Source organism: Portunus trituberculatus, chromosome 18 (assembly GCF_017591435.1).
Source record: "Portunus trituberculatus isolate SZX2019 chromosome 18, ASM1759143v1, whole genome shotgun sequence".
Taxonomy (NCBI): domain Eukaryota; kingdom Metazoa; phylum Arthropoda; class Malacostraca; order Decapoda; family Portunidae; genus Portunus; species Portunus trituberculatus.
Genome location: NC_059272.1, coordinates 6,750,844 through 6,775,034, shown reverse-complemented (window position 1 = coordinate 6,775,034; position 24,191 = coordinate 6,750,844). Strand labels below are relative to the sequence as shown.

General features: G+C 35.8%; 1 protein-coding gene across 6 annotated transcripts in view; it reads left to right on the top strand.

The window, feature by feature from the left end:
• The window catches only part of LOC123505627 (protein Mo25-like), a 91,041-nt gene that overhangs the window by 430 nt on the left and 66,420 nt on the right, over nucleotides 1-24,191 (top strand). For 4 of the 6 annotated variants that reach the window (XM_045257175.1, XM_045257170.1, XM_045257171.1 and 1 more), the window contains exons 2-3: nucleotides 7,413-7,549; nucleotides 19,762-19,926. In XM_045257175.1, coding sequence (XP_045113110.1) covers nucleotides 7,448-7,549; nucleotides 19,762-19,926 — 267 coding nt within the window. In that variant the 5' untranslated portion in view covers nucleotides 7,413-7,447. Of the gene's footprint in view, nucleotides 1-7,410; nucleotides 7,550-19,454; nucleotides 19,649-19,761; nucleotides 19,927-24,191 lie in introns of those variants that run through there. The other 2 variants (XM_045257173.1, XM_045257174.1) reach the window with 2 other exon arrangements.

The following is a 24,191-nucleotide window of genomic DNA, read 5'->3' as shown; positions in this document are numbered from 1 at the left end:
ACACTAACGAGCAATTGTTTGCATGTATTCAGTTTAATAATTTATTTGTAATCACGCCTGGAAGAGTTATTTCGTATAATATAGATAACCCTAGGATATTCTCCCCAGGCTAAGACCTATATATTAAAATGGGATTAAGATTGCAGAATACCATATTACCTATATATATGTCAACTTCTGAAACTTGATAAAGCAATGAAATAAAACTAGATGGGGAAAATGGAGATAACTTCAGGCTCTTCTTAGGTTAATACTTAGAATTAAGGTTACAGATAATGTAATATACATTTACCATAGGAAAACTTGTTCAAGTGAAAAAAAAAAAAAAATGGTGTTTTCACCTAAGAATTGTATGTTAGGTTATATGATCAGGGAGAGGCAGTCTTGACAATCCCATCAGGGATACTAACCTAACAGAAGGGGAGAGCTGTGCCCCTATGGACAACCCCAGTGATATTAATTTAACATGGACCCCTTCAGGGATATTAACTTAACCTAACTGGGAATAACACCATGTGATTTTGAAATTGTTAATGCTGCTTAATGGTATAGGTGATCTTACTTTTAGTGGAATGTGTGTTTGTGTGGATGTGGTGTCCTTCCTCCTGTTCCTTCTAAAACCACTTTACTTTTTATTGTGTGACCATATACCTTATGTTTAAAGCCCATAAACCACTATAGAATATGTTGTGACTAGTGAGATGTTGGTGCGTACTGAAATAAATGATATATAGACACAAAATAGTGATCAGACATGAAGTGGCGGACCAACAGAACATAAACCACATCGACCATGACTCCAACCCAGGTCACTGTGGCGTGTCCAGCCGTAACACATACACGAAAAACACAATTCAGTGTCTGGGATACCAAAATTGGATACACTTCACCTGTAGTGCCCATCCACTTTATTATTTTGCCTTGCATGTACAAACTGCAGCTACACATATGAGAAGTGCACATATGTGAAATATGCTGACCCTGAATGAGTAGATAAAGTGAGTGAGGCAATGGACAAAAGTAGTACTATGGATATAGAACTGAATAACATTCCAGAGTAGGGGTTCTCAAACTTATTTTTGGTTGCGATCCCCTACAAATTAATTTGATAGACTTGCGACCCACCTCTCCCAACAATTTATTTCTGGTGATCATTGTAATGCATTTCCCTTCCTTAGTGTATTTACTTGCTTGTCCATGTACGTTTGTATGCATATATGAATGTGTGTATGTATTTAGCCTATGCAGATAAATACATTTATATGTATGTATGTACATAAAAGCTTGTATGGAGTGCTCTCTCTCTCTCTCTCTCTCTCTCTCTCTCTCTCTCTCTCTCTCTCTCTCTCTCTCTCTCTCTCTCTCTCTCTCTCTCTCTCTCTCTCTCTCTCTCTCTCTCTCTCTCTCTCTCTCTCTCTCTCTCTCTCTCTCTCTCTCTCTCTCTCTCTCTCTCTCTCTCTCTCTCTCTCTCTCTCTCTCTCTCTCTCTCTCTCTCTCTCTCTCTCTCTCTCTCTCTCTCTCTCTCACACACACACACACACACACACACACACACACACACACACACAGAGTGTAATTATTTTTGGACTGAAAGAAAAAATGTTAAATATAGACCAAGAAGGAAAAGACGAAATGAAATCAGTAAAAGACCTACTAAAACATCTGAATGACGAGGATAGACAGAACTTAGAAGAGGAAGTAGAAGAAATCCATAGAATGGACCATATCAAGAAGGAACAGTGAGACCAATTAAGATATTACTAAAATCACAAGCAGCAGCAGAAGAAGTACTATATAGAAAACGAAACTCAGAGAAACAGAAGGTTGCAAAGATATATATATATATATAAAGAAAAATAGAAACGAGGAGGAAAGGAAGAGACACAATGAACTGGTGGCAGAAGCAAGAGAAAAATAATGAAAGGTCAGAGGAGGAGAAGAAGGCATTTTTGGAGAATTATAGGAGACAGGATAAGGAAATGGTATATAAAAGAGAAAGAAGAGAAAAGAATGGAGCAAGTTTAACTAAAAATGATAAGAACAAGAGATTAAAAATGATGTATACAAACATAGATGGGATTTTATCTAGTAAATTAGAATTAAGAGATTACATAAAGAAAGAAGAACCAGATATTGTATGCCTGGTGGAAACAAAGTTAAATGAGGCAATAAAATAGACATAGATAAAAGGTATAATATATGGAGGAGAGACAGAGTGGGTAAAGGAGGAGGAGGAGTCATGATGATGTTAAGGAAGGAGATAGTGGTAAATCAAGTGGAGTTTGGGGAAGGAAAATCAGAAATACTGTATGTTAAGATGCATATTAACAAAAAGGAGTTAACAATCATTGGAACATATGTGCCACCAAAACAAACTCATGGACTAACCAAGAATATAGAGACATGATAGATGACACAATAAGGAGTCTTACAAGAATCATTAAGGAAAGGAGAAAAGTGATATTGGTAGGAGATTTCAACTGTAAGGAGGTAGACTGGGAAAATTATGAAAGTGGTATGGGGGAAGATGCCTGGGAGATAGATTCCTGAACCTAATGATAGATAATTTGATGGTCCAAAGAGTAAAGGAAAACACAAGATTCAGAGGAAACGATGAGCCGGCAAGATTAGACTTAGTTTTTACAAGGGATATACCAATTAACGATGATATAAGATACAAGTGCCCATTGGGAAAGAGTGACCATGTAATATTAGAGATGGATATAGAAGAAGGAAAGGAAGATAGAGATGAATCATACAAAGGAGACCGATTAAATTACAGAAAGGCTGATATTGAGAATCTCAAGAACTATTTTAAAAACATAAACTGGGAGGAGATGGAAAACTCATTAACGGTTCAAGAGAAATATAACTTATTTTTGGAAATATACAAAACTGGGGTCAGGGAATATGTTCCGAAATATAGACCTAAAGAAGAAGGAAAGAAAGATTGGTTTAATGCAAGATGTGCTAGGGCAAAGGAGAAACGAGATGGAGCATGGAAAAGGTGGAGAAGAAACAGAAATCCAGAAAATAAGGAAAACTTCAAAACAGCAAGAAATGAATATGCTAAGGTGAGAAAGGAAGAAGAAAAGAACTATGAAAAGGACATTGTTGAAAAATGTAAGGAACAACCAAAATTGTTCTACAGATTCATAAATGGAAAAATAAGACAAAAAGAAACAATAGAAAGGTTAAAAGGAGAAAACGGAATGGTGGAAGACCCAAAAGTATGGCAGAACTGTTAAATAGTAAATTTCATGAGGTCTTTACTAAGGAATCCAAATTTGAAAGACCACAGGGTAATAGAGACTGTCTATATGAAAGAGATTAAAGTAACCAAGCTTGAAATAAAAAGTTGATGACGGAATTGGATGAGGAAAAGGCAATGGGACCGGATGAAGTCTCAGGCAGAATACTGAAAGAATGTAGGAAGAACTAGCAAGTCCAATATACAACATCATAAAATGCTCAATAGAAAATGGAACAGTGCCAGTGGAGTGGAAAAGAGCTGAGGTGGTTCCCATATATAAGAGCGGAAGGAAGGAAGAACCTTTAAATTACAGGCCGGTATCACTAACTAGTGTAATATGCAAGATGTGTGAAAAGTAATAAAGAAGCAATGGATCGAGTTTCTTGAAGACAACAAAATATTATCAAATAGCCAATTTGGTTTTAGAAAAGGTCGGTCATGTGTGACAAATTTATTGAGTTTCTACTCTAGAATAGTTGATAAAGTACAAGAGAGAGAGGATGGGTTGACTGTATTTATTTAGATCTAAAAAAGGCTTTTGATAAAGTGCCACATGAAAGATTACTATGGAAGTTAGAGGAGAAGGGTGGCTTAAAAGGAAGCACATTGAGATGGATGAAGAATTACTTAAGGGGGAGAGAAATAAGGACGATAGTTAAAGATATGAAGTCCAAGTGGAGAACAGTAGACAGCTGAGTGCCACAGGGTCAGTATTGGCACCAATACTTTTTCTCGTATATATAAATGACATGCCAGAGGGAGTGAACAGCTACATAAATCTGTTTGCGGACGATGCGAAACTGTGCAGAGTCATTAAACAAAAAGAGGATTGTGAAATACTACAGGAAGACTTAAACAAGATCTGGAAATGGAGCAAAAAATGGGAGATGGAATTCAATGTGGACAAAAGCCATGTCATGGAAATGGGAAAAAGTGAAAGATGACCAGTGGGAGATGGAGTAGAACTAGAAAAAGTAAAAAAGGAAAAGGACTTGGGAGTGACAATGGAAGAAAATAATCAACCGGTTAGCCATATTGATAGAATTTTCAGAGAGACGTATAATTTGCTAAGGAATATTGGAGTAGCATTTCACTATATGGACAAGGAAATGATGAAGAAATTGATAAGTACTAAAATAAGACCTAGATTGGAATATGCAGGAGTTGTGTGGACTCCCCATAAAAAGAAACACATAAGAAAATTAGAGAGACTACAAAAATGGCTACAAGAATGGTTCCAGAATTTAAAGGGATGGCATATGAGGAGAGACTAAAGACAATGGATCTACCAACCTTGGAGCAGAGAAGAGAGAGGGATCTGATACAAGTTTATAAATTGATTAACGGAATGGATGAAGTGGATAATGAGAAACTGATCCTGAGAGAAGAATATGACTTTAGAAGCACAAGATCGCATAGTAAGAAACTAAGGAAGGGACGATGTCTGAGAGATGTTAAAAATTTAGTTTCCAAAGATGTGTTGAGACTTGGAACAGTTTGAGTGAGGAAGTGGTATCAGCAAAGAGTGTACATAGTTTTAAAGAAAAATTGGATAAGTGTAGATATGGAGACGGGACCACATGAGCATAAAGCCCAGGCCCTGTAAAACTACAACTAGGTAAATACAACTAGGTAAATACACACACACACCACTACACTACTACTACTACTACTACTACTACTACTACTACTACTACTACTACTACTACTACTACTACTACTACTACTAATAATAATAATAATAATAGAAAAATGTGACAAGCTAGTAAATACTGTTAAAATGAACAATGACATGAAGAAAACACTGAATGAAATATAAAGAGAAAACAGTACCCTTAAGGGGAAATGTGAGAACTATGAAGTGGCATTACAAGGACTAGAGGAAAAGCTAGACGCTAATGTGGGGACGGGAAAGGGAATAAGCAAAACAAAACGGGAAGAAGGTGTTGAAAAAAGAACAAGAGGAAGAGAAGGGGAATATTGTGGAAGTAGTTACTGTATTTGACGATGTGTAGGACACACGGGCATATAAGACACGCCCCCATTTCAGGAGGTCAAATTTACAAAAAAAAAGTTTTTAGTGTATTTTAAGATGCAAGTTTTTTGAGATATGAGCTATGATTCGGTCCATTTTTAATTTTGACAAATGAGTCGTGCTCGGGGATGTTGCCGCTAGTTGGTGGGTCGGCACATCGGATCAACCTCAGTTGAGCTAGTATATACCTGCTTTCCATGGATTTCATGCACTGCGATAGCTCTTTCATCATTTGCACACTCTTTACTTACCTTTACTTACCTCTTTTTTTGTTTAAAGAAAGTGCAGTTTTGATTTACCATATTTGATGGCTCATAAGATGCATGGCCTCATAAGATGCTCCCAGTTATGACAGACATTAAAATGAAAAGAAAAAATAATAATAATTAGTGGATTTAAGCTCAATATGAAGTGAAGGATTTCACTTGACATGAAGACTCTCTTATGCATTTAGGTCATTATCAATTCCAATATTTTTGTATTTTAAAACTTTAATAATTGCTAATAGCCTGTGTACCAATCTTGATGTGAGATATAAACATGTACATGGCATATGGCATTGCCATTGACTGAGAGTCTGGGAGACTACAGAGCTAAAAATTGTCATATTTCTCTTTTTGTCATATTTTTTTTGCAAGTATGCAAGATAAGAATGTTGAAAGATACATGCAGTTTTAATTGTATGGAAGTACGTCTTACCTCAAGGAGTAACAGTATCACACTGTAAAGAAAGCAGTGAAGATTAAGATCACAGATTGGCGATCATGTGTTGTTTTGGTTCATGCAATACATGGTGTATGGTCATTCAGGCAAATTCGTCCTGACTGGTGTCATTCTAAGTGAATTACTGGTAAATATGACTTATTATATATTGTATATGTTGTGTATATATATATATATATATATATATATATATATATATATATATATATATATATATATATATATATTATGTGTGACATTGCTATCCCTCTCATTACTGCAAAGGAAACGGAATAACTGTTCTTCTATATTAAACTTAATGCATGACTGCTAAAAACATGAGAGAAAAGTCACAAGAGATACACAGATTTCTGTAAATGATTGTCATAAGTAAATTAAATTAAGTAATGATGCTGCTTATGTAAGTGAAAATGAGATTGGTAATTTTCTACTAAATATAATGAATGTGAAAAGAAACACAGGATGAGACAACAGAGCAGCTCTTTTTTTGGGCAAAATGAATACTGGCTGATAGCATTGTGGTGTTGTGTCACTTGTCTTGCTTGCCCTGGAACAAATAGAAAATTTTAACTGTGGTTTCAGACATTTCTGCTGCTTCTGCAGTTCTTTTCCTTGCTTAATTTGTAGGTAGAAGTAATCCTTGATTTGCTTTCTCTTTTCATAAGTATTTATTAATCCTGCAGATCCTTGATCTGACTATGCAAGACGATGTAGAATAGGGAAGTGTCTGGGCTATCTTCCATCTAAGCAACCAGATGAGAAATAAGTCAGTTTGCACTTGCATGGCGACCTGACTCACCACCCTTTGCCTATGAGAAATCCCCACCTTGGGTTGAGTGGCAATGTTGCCTGACCTGATATATCACAGCAGCATACATCTATATGAAATACCTGAAGGTCTTTTTTTGTATTTGACACTTATTTATATCTCTTACTATTCAATGAAAAAAATTAGAATATCCTTAGAGCACCATTTGTTCATAATACTATGGTAAAAGAACTGGGATAAGGTGAATATTTTGGTTGGTGATGTGGTAGCATGATGGGCCACTGCCTATGGGTCAGTATATTTTGGTTTTAGCATAGTCACATGATGTTTGTGGATTTAGGCAGCCAGTTTAAATCAGTACATAAAGTAAGGCACTGGTTGTTATTTGGATTAGAAAATCTAGTGTTTTCATCTATAGATAAGGGAAATAGTATATGTAGTATCTTGAAACCACATTGTTGAGATGGCAGGATTAGCAATTGAAAATTAGTCAGGTGACACAACACCTGGTGTGTTGTAAATCACAAGAACTTATAATTTAATGCAGAAGTAGAAATTCAGCCTAAGAATAATATTTTATGTAATAGGTTTACTGTGGGAGTTTTTAAGATTAATGTGTTTGCTGTTTCTAGGTAATGGTGTTGTAAGGCAGTGCAAGACCGCTAAGATGTCCCTCTTTCGCAAGAGCCCAAAGAGCCCTCAGGAGGTTTCTAAAGCCTTGAAGGATGCTCTTACAGCTCTTGAACGGTCTGATAAGAAGGCTGAAAAGGTGAGATTAGTTTAGTACTGTATATTATTTGTCATCATTAAACCCTCAGTGAGACTATATGTAATACATTTGATTATTTGTACTTTAAGAGAATTTAGTCAAGTTTTTTCTTTCCTACTTTCTCTATTTTCATTTTCAGTCCAAAGTTGTATGTAATAATGATAGTAATAGTAATGATATTTATAATAATAATATTAATAACTATGATTACAAATTGTTAATTGATATAGGAGTTGTTACATTGAAAATACATAATGGATTTGAGGGAAAGAATTTAACAGTAGAACAAAGGTTAATCTACCAAAAGGCTAACTGTTAAGGGCATACACCATGGTATGAGCTGTGCTAAGGTATTATTAGTCTGTGTGTAGCATCTTTGAGGGCATTATCAGTTTTTGGATACATATGACATGGACTGGGTAAGGCACTCCAAGCAGTGACATGATGTAGATGTGTGTATGATGCAGCAGGCATCTCTCAAACTTTTGCTCAGCTTCACAGTGATTGGTGAACAGTATGGGCAAACTCCATGTGATTAAGGTGTCCTTATAGCTTGTATGGGCTGGACCAAGGATGATCCTGCACACTTCAGCTATTTCTGTTTAGTGTGGGTGAAAGATGAGGGTGGTACCCGATAAATTGCTCAAGATCAATTGTGCAAAAGTAACTTTATTGAAACAATTGCTTGAAAGGCAGACTGCTCAGAAATAGTAGTTTAATGAGAAATATTGAAAGTAAAAAGAAATATCCAAAAAGTAAGATTCAAAAATAGTTTTATCATAGTCAACTGAATAGTTAAATTAGGAACAGGTACATTTGTATTATTCACTATCCAAACACTATCCAATTATATTATTATTGTTAATTGAACATATATAGATATCTATCCAAACATAATTTCTTCTTTCCTTTTTGCTCTCAACAAAAGTTAGATCCATTTCTAGGGCTTGAGATTTCTAAAATTACTGAAATGTAAAAAAAAAAAAGCAAACATAAAAAGAATGAATATATAACAATCAGGAAAATTATCAGTAGTATCATAAGTCAATTGTTGTTTGATGAAAGCAATTTAAATTTTATGGTGTTTTATTATTGTTTGATTCAGTAAATTTACAATATCAGCAATATACAATCCAGTGCCAAGTATTAACAATTAAGGCAAGACCATAAGGCAAGGCTAATGACAATGAATATGGTTGCTATGGGAAGAAATGGAGAGTTACACGTACAGAGAGTAGCCCAACCACCATGTGGTAATTCAACAGAGAGGAAGCCTTGGAAGACTAGCTGCTAAGTACCATTTTGAAGCTGTTTGAGCAATTTACCTAGATCCAGTGAGGGCCATGATGAGAGGCATACTTGAGTTTGGAGAGGATGAATCTAAGGTACTCCACCCTTAAGGGGAAAATTTGGTTGATTTAGTTGAAAATTCTTGAAAATATGATATTTGGCATCTGACATTGTCACTCTCATCCCGAGCTGTGGGAAGTGTTTGCCAGTTTGCACAGTGTTTTCTCTATCAATTTATCACTTTTTTTCCCCTTGTTACGTTCACCGGTTAAACTGGTAAGATTGGCATCGGAGAGCTGGTGAACAATAACAATTAAAAAAAAACACTGCAGGTTCAACTGGTGAGGAAATGCAAAAGGGGGTCACTTTAAAAAGCTATTGTAATAACCCATAATGAAATTGACTCATATATAACAAGAAACATGAAACACAGATATATAACATGAAACACAGGAAAATGACATACACATATACATATAACACAGTAATAAATACAACAATAAAGAACCCAACTTAATACCTAACAATAATCCTAATCCTATGTAGAGGCAATGTGGAAAACACGGACGAGGGGAAGTGATACTTATGCGGTGTCGCAGTGGTGAAATGCTGGGTGATGGTTGATCCCACGGTAGACCCAAGAGGCGTTGTGTTCACTGGTTGAGGCTTGGATCTCAACTGCCAATCCAGAAAGCCAAGAGCTGGCTCAACACTTTCGGTTGAGTCGAAAGGGGCCGCGCGAATCCAACTTCGGGACAGTAGCGGGGCTTCATGAAACGGTGACGTGGAGGGTTCACGAGACGGTGACATGGAAGGGGAGGCGGAGAGGTGGCGAACGAGGTAACAAGCGGAGGAGGTGATGGTAGTAATGCATGTTACGGGCGGGCCGTAACATTTCCTCCCCCCTAAGACCTCCGTAATGGGCTCATGAAGGAGGTGAGACAGGAGATCTTGATAAGGCGTCGGCGATGATGTTGTCCACCCCCTTGATATGGTCACTTGTAGATGGAAGGGCGGAGTGATCCGGTGTCCAGACCACGGGTTCCGAGGAGAAACGCCTTGAGGTGTTGGAAGGCTTGGTCACAGGTCGGGGTCCAGTGGAAGGGGACGGAAGTGCTGATAAGGTCCGTCAGGGGGGCGGCCAGGGTGGAGAAGTTCTTACAGAAGCGTCTGTAAAAACCAGCCATCCCCAAGAACCTCATGAGAGCTTTCCTGGTGGTAGGAACAGGAAGCCAAGGATGGCCTCCACGTTAGCTCTCTTGGGGTGAACCTTGCCGTTCCCCACCACATGTCCCAGGTAGACCACCGTAGACTTCCCGAAGGTGGACTTGGCCAGGTTGATTGTAAGCCCGGCTTCCTGCAACCGACCCATCAGCCTCTGAAGACGGGTCAGATGTGTCGCCCAGTCGTCTGCAGTCACCACCAGGTCGTCCAGATATGCAGATGTTCCCTTCAAGTCCTGAGTGATGTAATTTATAGCCCTCTGGAAGGTGGCGGGAGCATTAGACAAGCCAAAGGGCATCACTGTGTATTGGTATAGTCCGAAGGGGGGTGATGAAGGCGGATATTATTTGGGCCTCGTCCGAGAGGGGAATCTGGTAGTAACCTTTAAGTAAGTCTATAGTGGTTACAAATTTGGCTACTCCTATACTATCTATAAGGTCCTCTATCAAGGGCAATGGGTAGGAGTCTGGCACCGTCACTTTATTTAATTTCCTGTAGTTGGTGCAAAATCGACTACTACCATCTGGCTTAGATGTTAACAGGCAGGAGAAGCCCAGGAGATATACTAGGTTCTGCAAGGTGATGACAGAGCAGATAGTCTACCTCTTTTTTCATCAAGTCTCTTTTAATGGGTGAAATGCGATAGGCTGGTTGTCTTATAGGCTTGATGTCATTAGATATTAATGTTATGTCATGTTGGATAGTATTACAAACTCCTGGAAGGTCACCTGTGATTTCAGAAAAGTCTAGCAATAACTTCTTAAGATCAGACTGTTGTGAAGGTGTTAAGGAAAGAAACACCTCATCAAGGTTGGACATGATTTGGCTGTTTGAGGGGCGTCCTTTAGGTGACAAGAAGAGGAATTCGATGTCGGACTCTTCCTCGGGGGGCACAGGACCAGACTCCTTCCCTACCAGACATACAGGTACAGTGCGAGACAAGTCGTCCTCTGGTTCTCTGGAGTGGTAAGGTTTCATTAGATTAATATGAACTAGTTGGGAATCCTTACGACGGTCAGGAGTGTGGACCACATAATTTAATGGACTTAGTTTTTGAGCCACAACATAAGGTCCCATGAACTTACTGTGAAGAGCATTGCCTGGAGTGGGGAGAAAAAGTAAAACCTTGTCTCCTGGTTTGAAACTTCTCATGACAGATTTGGGAAGAGAATTCTGTTGCATTTTAGTTTGAGATTTGAGGAAGTTTGATTTAGCAAAAGATCTGACTTCACTGATTTTATTCTTAAGGTTACTGATGTAGTCAGACACACTGGGGCTTGAAGGAGTATTTTGAGTAAACCATTGATCCTTTAATATTTTGAGAGGCCCCTGATCTGTCTACCATAGAGTAATTCAAAAGGGAGTAACCTAAAGAATCTTGAGGAGATTCTCTTAAAGCGAAGAGAAGGAAAGAAATACTTTCATCCCAGTCTCCTTGATGCTCCAAGCAATACTTCTTCATCATGGATTTTAATGTTTGGTGAAACCGCTCCAGACAGCCTTGGGATTGGGGTGGTAAGCCGAGGAGGTAACATGGTCGATGTTTAGCTCATTCACTATCTGTTGGAAAAAATGGCTAGTGAAATTGCTACCCTTGTCAGACTGAATTTGTTTTGGAATTCCTACCGAGGTGAAAAATGTATTAGATGTTTTACAATGGTCTTTGATGTGATGTTCTTAAGAGGGAATGCTTCAGGGTACCTGGTAGTGGGATCCATGAGGGTTAACAAATACTGATTCCCTCGTTTGGTTTTGGGTAAGGGCCCTACGCAGTCTAGAATGATCTTTTCGAAGGGCTCCGTCTGAACTGGAATAGGCGTCAGAGGAGCTGGCACAAGGCGTTCGTTAGGCTTACCCACAACTTGACATATGTGACATGTTTTTACATAGTGTGACACATCCTTTTTCATTCCTGGCCAAAAAAATGTTGAAGAGCCTTCTTGTAGGTTTTTTGGATGCCTAGATGACCTGACAATCCATCATGAGCTAGTTCTATAATGGCTGGTCTTACAGACAAGGGATGACAACTTGATGTGTTTCTGACCAGGTGTCTAGTTGTTTCAGTTCAGGAGGTCTGTAGGCACGCATCAGGACTCCTTCCTGATAATAAAAACAAGGCAATTTAGACATATCCTTTGTCTCACTGGCAACATGTCTGATCTTAGCCAAAGTGAGATCCTGTTCCTGAGCATTAATCAAATTCTCCTTTGAAATGATGTTATTGTACAAGTTGTCAGTAGAGGCAATCATTGGTGGAGGAGGTGGTGAAAGGGCAGGGGACTTGGACTGAGACCTGGTGACTGCACACACTGGGAAGAAGTGAGGGGGATGTTTCGTCCAGGGTCTTAGTGGGACTTTCTGTTAAGGGAGAATCAAGAACAATTAAGTTTGGAACAGCCAAGTTACCCGCAAGATCATTACCCAGTACAAGATGTACCCCCGGTACTGGCAGTTCACCAGGTTTAATGGCTATCTCAACCTCTCCTGAAATGAATGGGCACTGTAAGCTAATATTAGCCAAGGGATAGGAGAGCTGTGATTCGAGACCTGTAAGGATCACCTTCTCCCCAGTGAAAGCCTGTTTGATGTTAGGGATGACATCTTCCCCTAAGATGGATTGGGCAGCACCTGTATCATGCAGAACCTTGATATTTATTGCCTTGTCTTTACTATCAGGAAGGAGTCCTGATGCGTGCCTACAGACCTCCTGAACTGAAACAACTAGACACCTGGTCAGAAACACATCAAGTTGTCATCCCCTTGTCTGTAAGACCAGCCATTATAGAACTAGCTCATGATGGATTGTCAGGTCATCTAGGCATCCAAAAAACCTACAAGAAGGCTCTTCAACATTTTTGTAATGCATGTTACGGGCGGGCCGTAACACCCTCCTAAATTTGACAGTGCCACGTGTAAGTGCTCAAAGAAAGGTGAAGAGTGAAATAGGTTGCCAGAGAGCCTTGAAAAGGTGGAGGGGGACTTTGTCTTCCTCCAAATCAATCCCCACATAAATACATGTCTGGAGCAAGCTACTGACACAACCTTTTACCACAAGAGGCCTACCAAACAAGTAATGATGGTTCTCTGATAGTGATATCATTGGAAAGGTTACAAAAATTGGTCAATCTTATCATGTACAAACAGTTACCTCAGAAATAATGAGTAATAATTTCAAAATGCGTTCTACCTGGCCACAATGAAGTGGGTTGGTCCATTAATACCCGTAAAATACTTTATTTTATTTTATTTATCTATTTTGAAGTTACTACTCATTATTTCTGAGGTAAATGTTTCCACACTCACACTTTATAAGACTGACCAATTTTTGTAACCTTTCCAGTGATATCACTAGCAGAGAACCATCATCACTTGTTTGGTAGGCCTGCCTCTCCTCTTGTGGTAATAGGCTGTGTCAGTAGCTTGCTCCAGACATGTGGAGATGGGAGGAAGATGAAGCAGCTGATTCACATGTCTCCTCAGTCCTCTACCTTTTCAAGGCTCTTTGGTGACTTATTTCACTCTATACCTTTCTTTTAGTGCTTACATGTGGCTTTGTCAATTTTAGGAGACAAAAAGAAACACGCAACAAATTTATAGAGCACTGTGTGGTTTGGGGGGCTGGGGGTGTGAACGTGACAACACTGCTGTGTTCCCCTTCAAGTCACAGGATCCTTCAAACTATCGTACTGCTTCATCAGAAGACAAATTAAAAAACCAGTAAAAAAAAAAAAAAATAAAATGCAAGAAAATCAAAGGCTAAGAGATAAAGGGGGCATGGCAGGAGCTCAGACATTTAGAAGTCCAGCCTTTTAAACCGTCATAACCAGGTGAGAAACACGTCTTGCACCTGGCAAACACTTGCCACAGCTCAGGATGAGAGTGATGATGTCAGATGCCAAATATTATATTTTTCAAAAATTTTCCACCAAATCCACCGAATATCCCTCTTAACTCCTCTGCTGGCAAAATAAGTCTGTGTGGAATGTATGGCTTCTAGGAAACAGACATGACTGCAGTGGAGAAATGCTGCTTCCAGATACGCTTATTATCCACAGTGACATAAAGAACTTAAGAACATAAAAAAGAGGGAAGCTGCAAGAGGCCACCAGGCTTACACGTGGCAGTCCCTGTATGTTTAAAGCTACCTAATTCCATCTATTATCCCCATCCATGAACTTATCTAATCTTCTTTTAAAGCTCCCTATTGACTCAGCCCTAACTGCATGACCACTGAGACCATTCCACTCATCAATCACTGTTTGAAAACAAGTTTCTTCACATTTCTTTCCTAAACCTGAATTTTTCAAGTTTAAACCCATTATTTCTGGTTGTCTCCGCTACTGATCCTGAGAACTTTGTTCATGTCCCCTTTGTTAAAACCCTTATACACTGTAAAAACTTCTATCAGTTCTCCTCTTAACCCTTTCAGGGCACAAATAGGTTTTTGGGTCATGTCTGTAAGATGCAAATTCGGCCAAAAAATTGAGGTTTGCAAAAATGGAAAAAATCAATATTCTCATGCATAGTAGAGTGTTACACATCTACTGTAAAAAATTTAGGTCTCTACTCATCCTGGAAAGTGTTGCAGTAATGATGGGAAGTTAGCTTTCTGGTGGTACGTTGTGCGCTGTTGAGTATTGCCATCGTAGCAGGTGGTTATTTTCTGCACAACTTGTGCAGGTGTTCTCATTAAATTACACAGAATTTTCCACCTGATTTGAACTGCAGTTGCTCAGAACTGCTTCAGAATGTGCTAGGGTAATTATTTTTCACACCTGTGCATACATTATGTCCACACAAATAATATAAAATACGTTTTCAGAATGTTTTCTTGATGCACATACTATCATGAGCGAGGATACGCATGCCCATATATGGTAATATACGAAATACGCAATATATTATCAATAAACTAATAATATCTGGCATATCTGCTCTCTAACAACAAGATTAGATCATTACTCTTGTTATTTCTGTAAATAAATGCACAAATAGCCACTAACGACGTCGTAAAATAATAATAATTGTGAAACAGGGGGCATCTGATACTCTACTGTGTGGATGCCATTGTGACTATATTTTTCTTACCACACAACTGATGGTGCATCCCATGAGTTGAGGGAGGGTGGGAGAATGTCATCTGGCAACTAGCAGCAGCCAGGAGGCGCAGTTTAATTCTGTGACTCGTCAAATATGGGACCACGATCGTGGACAGGAGGCATTTCCCTCAAAGCCACGATTGTGGTCCAGAGCACTGAAAGGGTTAACCTACATCTCTAAGGAATGCAGATTGAGTTTTTTCAGTCTCACTTCATAGGGAATATCTCTCATTCCCTGTATCTTTAGTCCTTTGCACTAACTCCAACAGAGCTATATCCTTCCTGTAATGTAGGGACCAGAATTGTACTGCATAGTCAAGATGTGGCCTGACCAGTGCCAAGTATAATTTTAGCATTACTTCTTGACCTCTGCTTTTAACACTTTTAAAAATTAATCCCAATACTCTATTTGCTTTATTCCTGGCCTCAGTACATTGCTTCCTTGTACCGAGATCAGAGCTAACTATAACTCCTAAATCTTTCTCATACTTGGAACTTCCTAGTGCCTTGTTATCTATCATGTACTTATTGCTTGGATTATCTCTACCTATGCTCAGTACCCTGCACTTGTTGATATTGAACTGCATTTGCCATCGATCTGTCCATTCTTTCATCCTATCCAAGTCTGCCTGCAAGACCATGGCATCCGAATCGGACCTAATTAATCTACCTATCTTTGTGTTGTCTGCAAATTTACTAATGTCATTGTTAATTCCCTTATCCAAGCCATTAATATGTATTAGAAATAATAATGACCCTAAAACTGAGCCCTGTGGCACCCCACTAACTATTTCCCCCCCATTTGAAATTAGATCCATTAATTACTACCCTCTGTCGCCTGTCATCTAACCACGCTTTAATCCAGCCTATTATTCTACCCTCTGTACTGTGTGCTCTAATCTTTTTGAAGAGCATCTGGTGAGGTACCTTGTCAAAGGCTTTACTGAAATCCAAGTATAGAATGTCATGATTATCACCCTTATCTGCCGCCTCATAAACCTTACTATAAAAACTCAACAAGTTTGTAAGACACGACTTTCCCTTCGTAAATCCATGTTGTGTTTGATTTATCAAGCCGTGTTTGTCCAGGTGTTCCCTAATGTTTTTGCTATTATTGATTCCATTAATTTACCCACAATTGAAGGTAAGCTGACAGGCCTGTAATTAGATATTAGGGTTTTATCTTCACTAAGCAGCTTAGCCTACTGGGCCACCTGGACTGAAAGCTGGAAAGCTACAGACATGCATCACCTTAGTCATTCTGTAGTTAATGGTCATCCTGTTTTCCTCAGTTCATGCCTGCACCTGTGCCAGAGTTGTCTGCAATGGTAAATAGTCTAAATTTTTGTTACTGACTTGGATGCCTATGGTGCAGTCATCCACATACTTCATTGATTAGGAGGAAGGAGGGGATGAAAGCATCATTCATGATGAGGAGTCACAGTGGATCTGTGTTGGTGCCTTGAAGGATCCCACATGGTAGCTGTTGGGAAGTGGAGGCAGACCCCTGATAGTGGATAGCCTGCCACCATTCTGTGAGGAAGTTGGCAAACCATGCTACCAGGTTGTGTGAGGAACCCTGACTGATGGCTTTTTTTAAGGGGAAATTTGGTTCTTGTGATACAGTATCATTTTTTTTGGCTCTCCTATCCTTATTTTTTCATCTAATTGAATAATATTCAGACACGGTGTGTATTAATATGTATTGTTTTTATACCGTAAATATGATATAGATACTTCTGGTAGTTTTTTGTGCAAAAATATTTTTTTGCTAACAAAAAAAGATTTTCAAAATCACAAAATAAAATCATAACTAATAGTAGTATGGCAATATCATCTTGATCAGAGGTAATGTGACTATCGGCGTACACATAAACTAAGTTATAACAATTTCATTACACTACAAAATAATAATTTTTTTATTCATTATTTTGAGTTTAAAAGTCTACCTTGAATTTAATTGTGGGAATTTGATCATGGCTAAGGTCATGTTTGTAAAGATGAAGTTGATGATAATTTTGCTGCAAGAATTTTTAAGTTGAGTCTATTACTGAAAAAGTTATTCAACAATATATGCACAAAAAGAAAAAGTTTGGGAAAACGCATTTTTCTGTTAACATTCTTAGTACACCCGTATAACTAACTCCAACATGCACCAAATACAAATATTTATTCACATAATCCTTTGACATCTTCTTAAAGGTTGTAGTGGTTATTTTGATAGTATGAGGCCATGGATAGCATATAAAAGTACCTACACAAGGTGAATTCTCCTTTGTCTGGTAGGCTTTTAGCTCCTGGTCCTATTTTTATCATATTGATATTACTTTAAAGTATATTAATATGACTTTGAAACTTATAATGGATATATCTATATCAATTATGAAAATAACATATTCTATAGGTATTACTGCCATAGCCAACCCACCTCATTGTGGCCAGGTAGAACCTATTTTGAAGTTACTACTCGTTATTTCTGAGGTAAATGTTTCCACACTCACACTTCATAAGATTGACCAATTTTTGTAACCTTTCCAATGATATCACTACCAGCAAACCATCATCACTTGTTTGGTAGGCCTGCCTCTCTCTCCTCTTGTGGTAATAGGCTGTGTCAGTAGTTTTGCTACAGACATGTATTTATGTGGGGATTGATTTGGAGGAAGACAAAGCAGCTGATTCACATGTCTCCTCAGTCCTCCACCTTCTCAAGGCACTCTGGCAACTTATTTCACTCTTCATCTTTCTTTGAGCACTTACACATGGCATTGTCAAATTTAGGAGACCAAAAAGAGGTGCAACAAGTTGACGAAGTTCGCACTGTGGGGTTAACGTGCGCTGCTGGGTTTCCCTCCAAGTCACAGGCTCCTCTAAACTATCATACTACTTCATCTGGAGATAAATAAAAATAAATAAATAAAAAAAAAAAAGATGCTAGAAAATCAAAGCCTAAGAGATAAAGGAGGCGTGGCACAAGCTCAGGTATTTAAAGGTCTGGCCCTTTAAACTACCATAGTCAGGTAAGAAACTTATCTTGCACCTGCAAACACTTCCCATAGCTCGGGATGGGAATGATGATATCAGATGCCAAATATTATATTTCAAGAATTTTCAACCAAATCAACTGAATTTTCCCCTAAAGTCCATAAAAAGAACAGCTAGACAGGTGTTTTTTATGTCTAGGTAGTAGGTGAACACTGAAAGTGTAATGGCAGGTAGACATGGCTTTAATCCTTAAACTGCTGGCATGTTTTGCTGTGCCTGGTCTCATGCATGAGCATATTCATACAAAAACACCTCACTTAAACCTCTGTATCTTGTCTACTAATACACTCACATTACTGAATGAAGTTTCATTGTAAAGCCTATGCCCTTAGCTGCCCTTTGACATTAATCTGAACACTACATAAGCATTAATGGAACAAATATGGAAATTTGAAGTAGGAAATTTGAAAACATGTTATTGACAAATATCCAACTCTCTTGGACTTCTTTTCTGTTCTTGAGCAATAAAAAGGCATTTCATTTATATAGTTTATGTGAAACACATTCATAGAAAACCCAACTCCTGTGTTATTTTAAAAGCAGTGGTTAACATTATTTACTAAACTTAGCAACAGGCCAGCATCCACACTAATATGCTGCCATTATATTGTGTAACAAAAAGGAAAGATGGAAAATAGAAAATAATGCTACTGTTTTCTCTCTCTCTCTCTCTCTCTCTCTCTCTCTCTCTCTCTCTCTCTCTCTCTGCTCTTACCTCATGTAACAATTAATTATCGAATATATGTCAGCATTATTTTTATCCTCCAGGACAATTTAAACTGGATACTGGGCCACAATTGACAAGTGGGCTATAATTTTGATATGCCTCTGTCACCTTTCCTGTTCCTGTATAGATATTATATTGTCCATTATTGAATTTATTTTCTTATATTCTCTTTAACCATGTAGTATATGTATTCTCCACTAATAATGTATTTGCTTATTATCCAATATATCCTCACCATCTGGGATAATATAATCATCTCATTTAGCTTCCTATTTGTGGGTTGTTAGTTATGATAATTTTGTCATCTTAGCCTTTTTTTTTGTTAAACTAGGATACTATTTTTTTTTTTACTTTCTGGTAAGTTGAAAATGTCTATGATAACTAGCAAACTTCTGTAAGCTTCCAATGTTCTTCCTGAATCCATTCTGTTCCTCCTCTGACTAATTACTCTCCTTTACCTATGGTATCAGCTTTGTATTATTTATATTAGCATTTACAATGGATATGACACTCATTACAGCTACAGATGTGTGATTCTCTATGTATCACACCACTTCCTTCACATGATAAGAATAGAGTAGAAGGCTCACTCTCTGACTGCAGAGACAAAATGAAATAGTCCCATAATACTGGAATATGAGATGAGGAGTGGGGGTCCATCATAGAAAATGCAACTTCCTTCATTCCTCTACCCTCAACTCACCAACAAACTAGGTAAAATGTCTTTGATTGAAGTCTTACCATAACTACTCATTAAATCCTCAAATCATTTCAGCAGTATCTTTGAAATGAATGGCTCAGGTTTTCATACAGCATTTTTTTTCCAGGCACAAGAGGACACCAGCAAGAGTTTAACACAGATCAAAACAATGCTTTATGGCACCACTGACTCAGAGCCACAAGATATCGTCCTGGCACAACTGGCACATGAATTTTACAACACTAACATGTTGCTGCTCTTAATTCACAATCTTCATAGAATAGACTTTGAGGTTAGTGAAATTATAATTTTAGATATCTAGTAGTTAGTTAAATGACTGCTTATGAGAATGATCCTTTTTTAATAATTTGTATTTACATGGGAAAGGAATGTGTATAAGTATCAAGGCAGGTTGTAATGGTATTAGCAGTGGCAACACATGGCTATGGTTAGTGGGAAGGTTGCTTCAGAAAAAGAATGGCACTGTCTGAATATAATGGCAAGCAGGACAGTGACTAGGAAAACACAAGTGTGGTGGGAAGACCAAGGCAAAATGCCAGTAAAACATTCTATTCAATTAGACATTGACCAAAGTTGAACTTTGGGTTATGTGTAATGACCTATCTACATACTCTGGCATCTTAAAAAAACAACATACTATCTATTAATGGCAAAAATACATGAAAGTACAAAAATCCAGCAGGAAAACTCACTGCAAAATACAAAATGCATCATTAGAAACGTTTCATCTTCTGTTGTTCACTTAGGTATCGGCCGTGCAACCGTGTTTTCTTTTATGTATTAAATCAAAAAAGCATAATTTAAGGGCAAACTTTTTTGCATTGTTCTTACAAAAGTTTTCCATGCATATGAAGAATAAGGTCCCAAAGATTTTTTTTTTTTCCAAGGCCTTTAAATCTTGATTTTAATTATAATATATATATATATATATATATATATATATATATATATATATATATATATATATATATATATATATATATATATATATATATATATATATATATATATATATATATATATATATATATATATATATATATATATATATATATATATATATATATATATATATATATATATATATATATATATATATATATATATATATATATATATATATATATATATATATATATATATATATATATATATATATATATATATATATATATATATATATATATATATATATATATATATATATATATATATATATATATATATATATATATATATATATATATATATATATATATATATATATATATATATATATATATATATATATATATATATATATATATATATATATATATATATATATATATATATATATATATATATATATATATATATATATATATATATATATATATATATATATATATATATATATATATATATATATATATATATATATATATATATATATATATATATATATATATATATATATATATATATATATATATATATATATATATATATATATATATATATATATATATATATATATATATATATATATATATATATATATATATATATATATATATATATATATATATATATATATATATATATATATATATATATATATATATATATATATATATATATATATATATATATATATATATATATATATATATATATATATATATATATATATATATATATATATATATATATATATATATATATATATATATATATATATATATATATATATATATATATATATATATATATATATATATATATATATATATATATATATATATATATATATATATATATATATATATATATATATATATATATATATATATATATATATATATATATATATATATATATATATATATATATATATATATATATATATATATATATATATATATATATATATATATATATATATATATATATATATATATATATATATATATATATATATATATATATATATATATATATATATATATATATATATATATATATATATATATATATATATATATATATATATATATATATATATATATATATATATATATATATATATATATATATATATATATATATATATATATATATATATATATATATATATATATATATATATATATATATATATATATATATATATATATATATATATATATATATATATATATATATATATATATATATATATATATATATATATATATATATATATATATATATATATATATATATATATATATATATATATATATATATATATATATATATATATATATATATATATATATATACACAGTATACAGTGCTTACTCCAATTTAGCGAGAAGTGGGGCGACATTGTGAGTCGCAAATCGCAAAGTTGGAAGTATTTTTTCTATGGGAAAAATTGAATATGGTGGACCCCTCGCCAATGGTTGCCTAATTTTTCAATATTTTCCTAATGTTTTGCCCATATTTATATCACATATATATTGAGCCAGGTATCTTTCCATATGAATGATCAGTGATTGTACAATGGCTACGAGAATAAAAAATCTGTCCACCATAGGTTTTTACAGCTTTTTCAATTTTCTCACTTTTTAAACACCATTCTCACAGTTGATTCTCCCACACCAAACTGGAAATATCACAGTTCCTTTTCCCATCTCTTTTCATCTCAATTATCTTCATCTTCTGCTCCAAAGTTAGCGTAATGTTTTTCTTGGTTGGTGGCACCATGTCGCACAAAGTCGAGCACAAGGATTCCTCCAAATTTGCAGAGAGAATTTCTTGGAGGTGTACGTAAACAAATGGAAGGCAGGAGGGAGTGGGGCAGTGTTGCCAGATGAGCTTCATTGAATTACCGCCATATTTTTATGAAAACTAGCCAAAAGCCACCAAACTATGATAAATATAATATAAATATGATAATAATATAGTATAATATGATAAATATAAATAAATTAATAAAATATTGCCTATATAATACAGTAATATATAATTTGCGGGAATGCTCTCTCTCCCGCCACCACTTGCAATACTGGGAGAAAGCAAGATGGGGAAATTTTTAAAATGGCAATTTTTGGTCCTTGGTCACAAAGTTGGCGTATCGCAAAATTTGAACTCGCAAAATTGGATTAAGCACTGTATATATATATATACAGTAAAGTCCCGGGTTACGTCGGTCTCAAGTTACGTCAAACTCGTAGTTACGTCAGTCCACTATAAGGCAATTTAAGATTAACAAAATTGAAAATTTATAAATCGTAAAGTGCGGGATTTATTGTTATTGTTGGTGGTTGCCCGCCACACGTTTGAATACAATAACACCCTGCCTCACTTCCACCACACTGTCGCCCCTGGCAAGAGTGTTATCCTACTTCTGCGTTTACTAACTCAAGTTCTTAGTATCTTGCTCAATGGCAACAAAGAGAAAACTTCTTAGTCACAGCAGTGATGCTAAGAAAAGGAAAACCATTACGCTACAAGAAAAAAGAGGACATAATTAAAAGACATGAGAAGGGAGGCAGCCGCTGTGTGTGAGGGAGGGAAGAAGAAAATGGGAAGCTCGTTACCATGACAATGGGGAGGTTGACGACCTTGAGGGCTCGCGCATCCATCACATCAATAACAACTCTGGAGCCTTCGCCTGGGCCACATGACACTCGCAGCTCACTTGCACCGTCTGCGCCTGTCTGTTGATCCCTATTGCATTTCCTGCCCCGTTGCCCACGCTTCTTCTCCCACCGCACTGCAGTATGCTCCCAGCTGTCCACCCTGGGCGTCACAACATTCGACCTGCCCACCCTTCTGGCAGCCTCAGGCGTCCACCCCTCTCTGCAACCTGCAGTCTTTCGTGTTCGTGGCCCTAATCAACAACAAAAACAATCTCGTGTTTCATATTCCTACATACTTGTAAATAATATAACAATATAACCTTTAACTTACCTGAATGACCATAAACAATGATTGGTTGAAAACTCCATAATATGCTTTGAAATGTACGGAAACTCGAGTTACGTACAAAATCGACTTACGTCATGTTTCAGGAACGTAACTCTGACGTAAACCGAGACCTTACTGTATATATATATATATATATATATATATATATATATATATATATATATATATATATATATATATATATATATATATATATATATATATATATATATATATATATATATATATATATATATATATATATAGATAGATAGATAGATGTTTATATATATATATATATATATATATATATATATATATATATATATATATATATATATATATATATATATATATATATATATACACACACACACACACACACACACACACACACACACACACACACACACACACACACACACACACACACACACACACACACACACACACACACACACACAGACTTACATATGAGCGAAATGTAATGTATTCCAACATAAATGGAGTGATATCGGGGATTTTAGAACTCAACGATTACTTGAGGGACAAGAACCCAGATATTGTGGGTCTTACTGAAACAAAACTGAGAGAGGG